The following is an 11,901-nucleotide window of genomic DNA, read 5'->3' as shown; positions in this document are numbered from 1 at the left end:
AACATGCCTTCGACATTCGCAGTGTACAACACCTTAGGTTAGGGTTGGCGTCGCTTGGGTTAGGTTAGGTTACGTTAGGTGGACGTGGGTTAGGTTAAGGGTTAAAGTTAGGTTAGGCGTCAAAGTTAGGTTAAGCGTTCGGACGTGAGGCGTCAGGTGGCCGCACCTACCTTACGGCCGGACATCTTAGGTTAGGCTAAGGGCGCCGAGGTCACGTTACGTTCACCTTCGGGCGCCACACGTAGCTGTCACAGGTAGGTAGTAGTTCGGTCGGTCGGTCGTCGGCAAGCCGCAAAAAACTACAGACGACGTCGACAACAAGACCGAGCAGGAGGCAGATATATACCGAGCGCCAAAGAGACCGACCACACACACACACACACACACACACACACAAAACAACAAACACCACCCACCGGCCAAAGGGGCACCAAAAAAACCCACAAAGCCGAGCACCACACGTCGCGACCAGAGGCAACCCGCAACCGCAACGGCGCTTTCCGCACCGGGCCGGATGCACGTACGACAACACCGCTACCCGTACACAAGGCCTCCCATTGCACACAGCCGCTCTGTGTTCAACATCATCAATGGCGCGCCCGCGGCTCGTCGCGGTCGCAGCCATGACGCCGCCGCCACTTTTGCACCAACACATTCACGCACCGCAAAACAGCTCGCCGACCCACCGACACAGCACAGCCGACAAACAAAAACAACCGCGGCGGCGGCAACAAAACAAAACAAACACCTCGCACCAAGCGTCCGACAGAAAACAAACGGACAGGCACACAGGCCTCTGCTAACGACCACGACACAGCGGCACGCTGCCCCTTTCCCGCCACTCTCGATTCACAGCGCACGCGACCCCGTCGTCGACGACGACACGCGACGGGCTCGCTTCCCGCAACCTACACCTTTCCGCCACTACGCACGGCTCCACCCGACGCCCGTCGCAACGGCACTACTGCACGCACTATCACCCCCGCCGCCGCCGCCGCCGCCGCCGCCGCCTCCTCCTCTCTCCCCCTTCCCGTACACAACAACACAGCCAAAAACACACTCACGACCCAAACATAACAACATGGCACGTGCATCGGCGCACACCCCCAACCAGTCACCGTCGACACAACCACACGCAAGGCACGGAAAAACCGGCGTCCTTCCACGTTGCCATCAAAGCAGCACAAACAACCACACAGGAGGAACCACCAACAACTGCCGGCCGGCCGGCAACCACCAAACGCACATTCCCGCTCGCCACCACACACCTCTCGGCAGCCGTTTCGCAAAGACATGACATGACATGACGCGACATCATCGCATCACGGGCGACGCACGCACACCGACCCACTTTCCCGCCCGTCTCTCTCTCTCTTTTTCTTCCGACGCCTTCGGCCGAGCACACACGTACGTGGCACAACGCCCAACACAGTCACACACAGTCGACAGGCGCACGCCCAGGCACGCAACGACGCAGCGCAGCAAAGGCGCCCGCGACACATACCTCCTCTCCCGTCTCGCCGCCGACCGCCAGCCAGCCACTCGCAATGTGCACTGGCCAACCGGACACACGTCCACCGCGCCGCCTCCGACCACCCGCCAGGGGGCGCTCACGTCCGCGACAACAGCGCGGCCCGCCGCCGGGCGGGCCCAGCCCGGCCCAGGCGGCGCGCGCTGCTCTGCACTCGGCGCGCCGCGCCACACATCCTGCTGCAGACCGGGCTCGTCTCTCTGTACGCGTCTGCGTCTGCCCGCATCTCATCTTCCTGCGCATCAACACAAACGAGGCCACGTGAGCAAACCCCCGTCACAACGCCACATCACGCACTGCCTTGTCGACCGCCTAAATAAATGCACTCACCCACCAGCCATCCGCTTCGTCCTCTTCTTGCTTACTCGTTGTTCGTCGTTGTTGCTGCTGCACCAGCACCAGCACCAGCACCGGCGGCGGCGGCGGCGGCGGCGGCGGCGGCGGCGGCGGCGGCGGCGGCGGCGGCAGCGGCAGCGGCAGCGCACACAGCCCCCAGCCGGCCGCATCCGAGGGGGCCCCGCCGCCAGCGTCGCCTCCTTGGGCACAGGTGCGGTGCTGTGGCCGCCCATCCAACCGCATTTGCTGGCCGTCCCAGCCGCCAGGCAGGCGTTCCCACTGCCGCGCACCGCCTCTGCTGCAGAAGACGAACAAACGAAACGTACAAACATACACGCACCCGAAGCGTGGCCACACACGGACGGGACCGACAGGCTCCAAGGCGACCAAACGATGGAAAAACAAACACAAAAACAAAAGACACGCGAGCGAGCGAGCAAGCACGCAGTCGCCTCGCCTCTGTCCTCCCGCCCCCGCCCTTCTCCCCACCACATGCCCACAAACACCACCGCCTGCCCGCATCTCCACATTCGCCCCCTCCATTTGTTCCCTTGCGTTCGTTCCTTCCTTCCTTCCATGTGTCTGCGTGCGCGGCGCCTCTCCAACATCCGCCGTCCGTCCGTCCCGTTTTCGCCGTACCACACGCCACCGTCGGCGCCGCCTCGCCTCCTCCCAGTCCACCACCGCCGCCGCCCCTGTCCGCCCCGCACACCACCATACACCGCTGCTTGTCCCGGCCGTTGCCACCAAAGGCGCCAGCCGCAAACCGCGCCAAACGCCGCAGCGCGCGTGCGTCCTTCCTTCTTGCTTGCTTCTCCGTGCCGACGCTGCCTCTATTCCCGCACCCATTCGGCCGACAAGCACTGGCGTCGACGACACAGCCGTTGGGCTCCGGCACTGCGCGTACCGGAGTTACACGCGCACCCCCCCTCGCGAACGCACGACTCATTCTCTTTGTTGTTTCTCCTCTTTCTTACGTCTTCGTTTCTTGTTTGTTTGTTTGTTTGTTTTTTTTTTTTTCCTCCCACCGCCGCATGTGACACAATGGCCTCCCTCCCCCTTTCGTTCGTTGTCGCCGCTTTGTTTCTCTTTCTCATTGGTGCACGTCCGACGCGCTCCATTTCCACCACACCACGGCCATCGGCCTCCTCAACGGGCAGGCGCAGTGTGCCATTCTCCGGCGCACAAGCACACCGCGCGGCTCGCTCTCCTCGCCCCCACGCCACGCCACGCCACGCAGCACAAATGATGCTGTCTCGCAACACGACACACGGTGCGCACACCCCCGACCACGCGGCTCTTAAAAGGCATGGCACCGGCGACATGCGCCGCCCCGGCCCGCATCCGTCGTCTCACGTTCACTGCCGGCCGCGTCTGAGGCTACAACCGCACCACAACAACGGTCCCCTCCCGGCAACACATTTGTTGCACAAACACAACCGCCGAGCGCAGCGCGAGCCACCCACACGCGCCCTCCCCGTCTTTAAAAGCCTCCGCGTCTCCTTTCTCCTTTCGCGCCCCTCCCATCTCCCGAATATGCCAGCAGCGGTGCCACTACCGCGAAACGGACACGCCTTCCGGGCCACATGCAAGGGCACGCCCACCACCAACTACTGCCATATTCGCGGACGCAGTTAGGCAACACGCAACGCACTCTCCACCTTCTCTCTCGTCCATTCTCTTTAAAACACACGAACCAACCAACCACGGCTAACACACTTTTTCGCGACACCTTTGACTGCGTTATCTTGACCGTGACGGCAGCTATCGACCTTCCAATTCCCCACTAAACACACACACACCCCTACATACACACCCTTCGCTACACCGGACAACAACAGCGTACACAACAGGAGGGCACACGAAACGGCAGGCAAGGGCAACGCATTCTCATAGATTCCTCCTCCGAGCCATGTCGGCGAACGTTTCATCCGGGAAGGCAATGCAATTCAGCCGTCACCACGGCCGACACCTGCAGCCGCGCCGTAAACGCCTTTCAGTGCGGCTGCAATGCACGGGAACGTTCCGTTGCTATAGACAGCGCCTCTCCGTTTTTCCCTGCTTCGTTTTCCGGTGATTGCTTCTCCATTTTGTTTGTTTTATTACTTTCCGTTCCCCTCCTCCACCATTGTTTCCGTCCCCAACAGTTTTGCTCATTCCACACGTTCTGCCCAGACACGACACTCGACCGATCAAAGGTCAGCCTTTCGTCACCGTTCGCGGCGCCGACGGTGCCACAGTGCGACTGGTGTGAACACCGACACGTTGCCATGACGCCGGTGTACCGCGCCGATATTGACAGTTACTCAGAGCCGCCGGATCGGATCACATCACCGACACACCTGCCATTTCACACCGGGGGACACAGACCAACGAAACGCGTGTACGCCCATAACAACAAACAACGACCGTCGTCGTCTAGCCTCACGCTTACTGTACTCAACCGAACACACGTGCACCGTGAATGACGTGCGTGCGCACAACAGTCCAATCAATCATCAGTCAAACTGCAGAAACGGCTATCATCAAATCAAGGGCCAAATAGGTACACCACCGTGCGTGTCGCCTACCCCACCCGCCCGTACATTTCTTGGCGACTTCGTAATGGATGATAGTACGACACGTCCATTTAAAACGTCACCAACACACACACACCAACGCGCCGTACAGCAAAGGGAATAGTCGACGGCAACACAACATTTCACCCTCGCCATCATGTATGATGTGACAACAGACGGCCGTAACGGTGACATCCAACAATCAATCAATCGCGAGGACTTTCAATTGCAGTCACGTGACTAACCGGGCAGACGGAGACAAAGACATGAATCAGCGCCACAGACAGCACCAACACCTCCTATCGATCTATCTGTGTGTCGACAAACAACCACGCCAAGACTCGTGCACGCATTCCACGTCACACCGGCGGCAACCAAACCCTCGCGGCCGTACCCCAGTAACCACAACCACAACCACATTCGAGACCACACCACCACGGCACAGCAGCACCACCAGCTGCCTCGCAACCAACCAAACCGGGTAGCTATGCCGCCCCTCTCACTCACTCACTCACTCACTCACTCACACACACACAAACAATTCCGCTCTTCCCGCAAAGGCAATTTGGTGGCCCTGAAAAGGGCCGTTTTGCCGCTCTCGCAACGGAGGGAGCTTCCTTCCTTCCTTCCTTCCTTCCTTCCTTCCTTCCTTCCTTCCAAGAGCCGAAGTAACAACCTCCTCCTTACTTGGAGCTCGTGTACTTGGTCACCGCCTTCGTGCCCTCGCTCACGGCGTGCTTGGCCAGCTCGCCAGGCAGCAAGAGCCGCACAGCCGTCTGGATCTCGCGGGACGTGATGGTCGAGCGCTTGTTGTAGTGCGCCAGGCGAGACGCCTCGGCCGCAATGCGCTCGAAAATGTCGTTCACGAAGCTGTTCATGATGCTCATCGCCTTCGACGAGATGCCCGTGTCGGGGTGCACCTGCTTCAGCACCTTGTAGATGTAGATGGCATAGCTCTCCTTCCTCTTGCGCTTCTTCTTCTTGTCGCCCTTCGAAATGTTCTTCTGCGCCTTGCCGGCCTTCTTGGCGGCCTTCCCGCTAGTCTTGGGCGGCATCTCGAACGTACAACAACAGGCAGCAAGCGCTCCGCTCTAGTCAGCGTCTCCCCACACAGTGGCACCCGCCGCTACCGCAACACCGCAGCTTTACCAGCTCGCCCTGTTGCGGCCGCCGACCAATGGGGCGCGCGCGCAACCGGCCGCCGCACCCGAGCCCATAAAGGGACCCCCACCCCGCCGCCGCCGGCACACGCACGCACTCCGCTGCTCGACTCGCTGCGGCTCGCACCGTTACGGTTACGTGTTTAGCGCTTACGCCACTAGCCAAACGCCATGTCCGGACGCGGAAAGGGAGGCAAAGTCAAGGGCAAGTCAAAGTCCCGCTCAAGCAGGGCTGGGCTCCAGTTCCCGGTCGGCAGAATCCACCGCCTCCTGCGCAAGGGAAACTACGCCGAGCGCGTCGGCGCCGGGGCGCCCGTCTACCTCGCCGCCGTCATGGAGTACCTCGCGGCTGAGGTGCTCGAGCTGGCCGGAAACGCGGCCCGCGACAACAAGAAGACGCGCATCATCCCGCGCCACCTGCAGCTCGCCATCCGCAACGACGAGGAGCTCAACAAGCTCTTGTCGGGCGTCACCATCGCACAGGGTGGTGTCCTGCCCAACATCCAGGCCGTCCTGCTGCCAAAGAAGACCGAGAAGAAGGCCTAAACAGGGACCGCGGCGCTGCGCTTGCGTGCTCCCTGCACGCAAACGCAAACGCGCCTTTGCCTTGCCGGCTCGCCTCACAACAATCGGCCCTTTTCAGGGCCACCACACAAACCTACGTCCAAAGCAAAGTTTCCGTCGTCCTCGCCGCACTTTACAACAACGTCCACAGCGCCGGCGCACGTCCGCCATCTTGTCCACAGCCCGTGTGGCCGAACACACACACATTTTTTCTGCACCCCTCCACGCACGCACAGTCGCGTTCCAAACAACGACAACGACATCAATACACCAATAATGTGATGTGATCATTGTTAATATGTTCATAATTAAAAGAGCGCGTAACGGCCCGACGACGGACGACACGCGGGCCGCCGCGCGCGCTCTCCAAACACACAGGCACAGGACAAACCAAACCAAACCAAACAGCTGATCCGATCGATGATCCGGCCCGCGCCACAAACAAACCACGCACACACCGGACTCAGCCGCGCCCTCCCGCATCCATCATCACACACGTCACGTCGAAACTCCAAACGGAACGCACGCACGCAAAGCAACAGAGGCGCACAACAACAACAACAACAACAACAAACACACACACACAGAGGCAGGCAGGCAACACAGACCCTTTCGCACTTTTCAATTTCCGAACAGTGTGGTGGCCCTGAAAAGGGCCGTTTTTCGTCTCTCCCACCAAGCACGGGCAACGGCACGGCCGCGGGAAGGCCACAGCACAGCACACCGGCTGCCTGCCTAACCGCCGAAACCGTACAGGGTGCGCCCCTGCCTCTTCAGGGCGTACACCACGTCCATGGCCGTCACAGTCTTGCGCTTGGCGTGCTCAGTGTACGTCACCGCGTCGCGGATCACGTTCTCCAGGAACACCTTCAGCACTCCGCGGGTCTCCTCGTAGATCAGACCAGAGATGCGCTTCACGCCGCCCCTGCGAGCCAGGCGGCGGATGGCGGGCTTCGTGATGCCCTGGATGTTGTCGCGCAACACCTTGCGGTGCCGCTTGGCGCCACCCTTGCCCAGCCCCTTTCCTCCCTTGCCGCGGCCTGTCATTCTTCCTCCTCCTCAAGCAACAAAAAAAGCACAAGCGGCAGCTCCTCACCCGGCGCTAGCGAGTCGGCTACGGTGCGCCGTGACGCTAGAGCATCTTCTTCAGGGTGTGCGGTCTTCACCCTGGTTGGTCGGAGTATTTGCAGGCTTTCCCTGCATTGCCTCCAGAGCATCTCTTTGACGAGTAGTTTTCTTGGTTCTTCTCTTTTTTTTTTGATGTCATCTCTTTGGCCCTCTTCAGGTTTGTTTGTCTTCAGTGTGCCCGCATGTGCGGACAACGGTGCTGGCCCGTGGCGGGCCGACTGCAGTCCTCCCGGCGCGGACGGCGCAGGGAGCGCCTCACTGCGGCTGCTGCTTGGCGGCCGCTAGCGTGGCCGTCATCAATGTCTCTGCAACTCGCTGCAGCGTCTCGGCAAGGTTTGCAACCTTGTCGATTGCCGCAGACAGTGCAGAGACGGCTGCGACCAGGATGTCTTCGTTCGCTGCAGTTGCAGCGTCTCGCCTTGGCGCAGCAATCGGACGGGCGGAGGCAGTCATGTTGCCACTCTTGCCTCCGCCCGATGTTGTGGCGTCTTCTTCTTTCCGCATTTTCCCCTTGGGGGGGAGAACACGCTCGGCCTCTGGTGTGCCCTCTCGGGCACGTTTACTGGCGCGGATGCGCCTTCTTCTGCTCCCCACATTGGTGGGGTGGTTGTCAGCGCCTGCGGCTGTCCTCTGGGTAGTCGCTGTTGCCTGCCGCCTCGCCGGTTTCGCGCCTGGGCGCGGACGGCCGGGGGAGCGGCCGGCAGACTTCTGTGCTGGCTTCCCGCGCTGGCGAGCAACCGCGGCTTTGAACACTTCACAGCCGCGATAACTTGCCACGTGCGGGCCGCCGCAGTTTGCACACTTGGGTGTGTGCGTCCTGGGTAGCGGGCAGAGCCCACTTGCGTGGGGGCCTGCGCACTTCACGCATGCCTCGGGAAAGGCACAGTGGCGAGCCACGTGTCCCATTCCCTGACAGCGGAAGCACTGCACGAGCCCCCTCTTCTGCTTGAGGCCCTCTGCGGTGACCGACGTGTTGGCCACCTTCTTCAGCTCGAAGAGCCGCCTGTTCTCCGGTGTGTCTGTGGCAATCACCAGCAGGGAAGGCGACTCTTTATGGCTGACGTGGGACTTGACCCGCGTCACATTCCTGACGTGGAAGTCAAGGTCCGCCAGCTCTTCTTTTAGCAGGTCTGGTTCAGCCGCCATGGGAAAACCCTTGACGACTACCTTAAGTAGCCTCTCGGGGACGGCGGCGTGCGTGTACCAGTGCAGGCCCTGGTTCGACGCCTCCGACGTCACCTTCACGTAGTCCTGCGTGTTGCTGACTTGCAGCCGCACAAGGTTTCCTGAGGCAGCCCGCAGTGTGAAGTCTGCAGTTGTCCACTGCCGTACGAGCTGCAGGAAACGCTTGTAGTCTTTGGCCACCTCAAAGACTATCGGCGGCGGCCGTCGATGAGACAGCCCGGTGGTGGGGGCCATCTCAACTTCATCGTCTGAGCAGCCATCCTGTGCAGCGGTCGTGGGTGCCGTCTGCGAGGTCGTTGGCTGCTCCGGCCTCTCGACGTCTGCAAGCGCGCCGAAGCGGTTTGCAGTCGATGTGGGAGGCGGGGAAGGCGTCGCCCTGGGTCTGGCCGCCCGTCGGGACGAAACGGTCGTCCAGGTGGCGCCTGCCCCGCTGTCGTCACGGATGGCGCGTCTTCTGCCTCCCGTGGTAGAGACAGTGGGCTGCCTCTGCTTCTTAACTGCCTTTCTGGCGCCGTGTTGAGCGGCAGACATCGGCCGTTTGCGCCGCCCGCCATCTCGGATATGCGGAGCGCTGGCTGCCGTCCTTTGCCCGTTCTTCGTTGGCAGGAAATCTGCCAAGTTGACGATGACATCGTCATCTTCACCTGACTCGAGGTCCGGGTTCGAAGGCCGAGTCGTCGTACACGGCGGGTCAGACGGGGCCGCCGGGGGAGCACGCTCCTCCGGACGGCGGTCTGCCACGCCAGCTTCTCCAGTCGTCATATTTGGGGGGCCGGATGGGGCCGTCGACCGAGCGGGCTCGGCCGAACGGCGATCCGCCACACCCATAGCTCTACTCAGCGATCCTCGGAACTCCGGGCGTGCCCACGACATCTCTGCACGCTGCCGGAGCGACGACGGTGGTGGTGGTGGTGGTGCGCCGTGAGCGCGCGCCGCCCCCCTATATAGACTCTGGCCCGCCCTCCCCCCACCACGCGCACCGAGGGCATATAAGCGCAGCACGGGCCCGCGCGGGCCCGTTGTCAAGGCAGCACCGGACGCTTCGCTACCGCACGCACCGCTAACCGCTATGGCCCGCACAAAGCAAACGGCCCGCAAGTCCACCGGCGGAAAGGCGCCGCGCAAACAGCTCGCCACCAAGGCGGCGAGGAAGAGCGCGCCCGCCACCGGCGGCGTCAAGAAGCCCCACCGCTACAGGCCGGGCACCGTCGCCCTGCGAGAAATCAGGCGCTACCAGAAGAGCACAGAGCTGCTCATCCGCAAGCTGCCGTTCCAGCGCCTAGTGCGCGAGATCGCCCAGGACTTCAAGACCGACCTGCGCTTCCAGAGCTCCGCAGTCATGGCCCTGCAGGAGGCCAGCGAGGCCTACCTCGTCGGCCTCTTCGAAGACACCAACCTGTGCGCAATCCACGCCAAGCGCGTCACCATCATGCCCAAGGACATCCAGCTCGCGCGCCGCATCCGCGGCGAGCGCGCCTAAACCGCTTAGCCGCGGCACGGCACCGCACGCGCGCAACACAAAAAAAACGGCCCTTTTCAGGGCCACTAACATCTCTCCGTCGCGAGCAAAACTTTTGTCGGTCTTGCCGCCCAGCCTCTCTCTCTAGCCCCGTTAAAACAACCACCACAATTCCCCACCCTCCCTCCCGTACACAGCCGCTCTCGCCAACAATCACAATCGACGTCATCCCACCCCACCCCTTCAAATACACACAAACAAACAGCCGGACGACGTCACCACGGGTGGCTGGCCGCCGCCGTCTCCGAGGCGCCACCGCGCCTTCCCAATTCCCGCCGGCCACTTCCACGTCTCAACGTCCCCGTCCCCCTTTCACACAGAGAGGACACACACATAACAAACAAGACGCGCCATCCGCAAAGCAAGCAAACAAACAGAGTCTCCAGAAACATGAGAAACCAACCGTCGGCCGCCGCACAAAATACAAAACACAAAACAAAACGGCCACAACCGCTCCGCTACCGCGCGCCGCCGCCTACCGCCACCGGCCCCACAATCCAACCACCACGGCACGCACACAGTACCCACAAGGGTCATACAGAAACGCCACACAAACACCAACCAACCCCACACACACACACACACACACACACACACACCCCGGCGCATGCACGCACGGCCACCCAAACAAGACAACACAACGCGCCAAGCACGACAATCAACGCCTTCCCGACGTCCTCTGATGGCCCTGAGAAGGGCCGTTTTGGGCCGCGCGCAGCCGTGCCATCGCGCGCCACTAGACGACGCGGGGGAGGGGGGTGGGGGACGACGGGGTCAAGCGCCAGCCCTTCCCTTCCTTCCCCTTTCCTTTCTTTACTTTAACTTCACTTCTTCTTCTTGGGCGAAGCCTTCGCCTTAGACGGCGTCGTCGCCTTCTTCGGGCGCGGCGCCTTCGGCTTCTTCGTCGGAACCTTCGCGGCCTTCTTCGCCTTCGACGGCGACTTGGCCTTGGCCGGCTTGGCCGCAGCCGCCTTCTTCGCACCCGCGGGAGCCGCCGACGCCGCAGACGCCTTCTTGGCGGCGCCCGCCTTCCGACCGGTCGCCGCCTTCACGCCACCAGCCTTCTTTGCGCCGGCCGCACGGGCGCCCTTCTTCTCCTTGCTGGCCGGAGCGGCGCGCTTCTTCTTCGCACCGCCGGCACGGGCCTTGCCGCCCTCGGCCGCCCCGCCGCCGGCGCCGGCAAGCTTGAAAGAGCCGGACGCGCCCTTCCCCTTCGTCTGCACCAGCTCGCCAGCCACGACGGCCGACTTGAGGTACTTCTTGATAAAGGGCGCCAGCTTCTCCGCGTCCAGCTTGTAGTGCGCGGCAATGTACTTCTTGATCGCCTGCAGCGACGAGCCGCCGCGCTCCTTCAGACTCTTGATGGCGGCCGTCACCATCTCAGAGGTGCGCGGGTGCGCAGGCTTGGCGCGCGGCTTCTTCGCAGACGCCGCAGACTTGGCCTTCTTCGTCGTGCCGGTGGCGGCGGGTGCCGCAGCAGTCTCGTTCGTAGCCGCCTGATCTGCCATTATTTCGACGACGCGCGTACACACACGAGAGCGAGAGCGAGAGCGGCAGGCGGCAAGCACGGCGGCAGAGAATAGCCGCCGCGCCGCCAGGCCCAGCCAGTGTCGCGGGCGGGCGCGGACGGCCGAGAGAGCGGCCGCCACTCTGCGCGCCGCCGCGCCGCGCCTCCCGCGCTTGCTACCGCCCAACGTCCGACAGCCTGTGCGGACCAGCCCCAAACCTGCGCCGCAACCACCCGCGCCGTTCAAACCACCGAGGATGGGGCTACACACGGCCACACCACAGTCGCCAACCAGTCGCCACGGCAGCGCCGCAAACCACGGCCAAACTGCAGCTACCGCGCGCTACAGCCTGGCTCGGCCCGCCGAGAATCGCCGCCCCCGCCCACATGCCGCCCCCACAGCCCCAGCCGAC

General features: G+C 62.5%; 1 protein-coding gene across 1 annotated transcript; it reads left to right on the top strand.

Moving 5' to 3' along the window:
- The first annotated feature begins 514 nt into the window (after window positions 1–514).
- Window positions 515–1,297, top strand: LOC126232508 (uncharacterized). The gene has a single exon (XM_049942756.1). It carries the CDS (start codon window positions 515–517, stop codon window positions 1,295–1,297), a length of 783 nt encoding a protein of 260 aa, XP_049798713.1.
- Window positions 1,298–11,901: the final 10,604 nt, after the last annotated feature.

This window comes from Schistocerca nitens, unplaced genomic scaffold (genome assembly GCF_023898315.1).
Source record: "Schistocerca nitens isolate TAMUIC-IGC-003100 unplaced genomic scaffold, iqSchNite1.1 HiC_scaffold_519, whole genome shotgun sequence".
Classification (NCBI taxonomy): domain Eukaryota; kingdom Metazoa; phylum Arthropoda; class Insecta; order Orthoptera; family Acrididae; genus Schistocerca; species Schistocerca nitens.
Note: the sequence above shows the minus strand (reverse complement) of the source record. Positions and strands in the feature narration are given on the sequence as shown.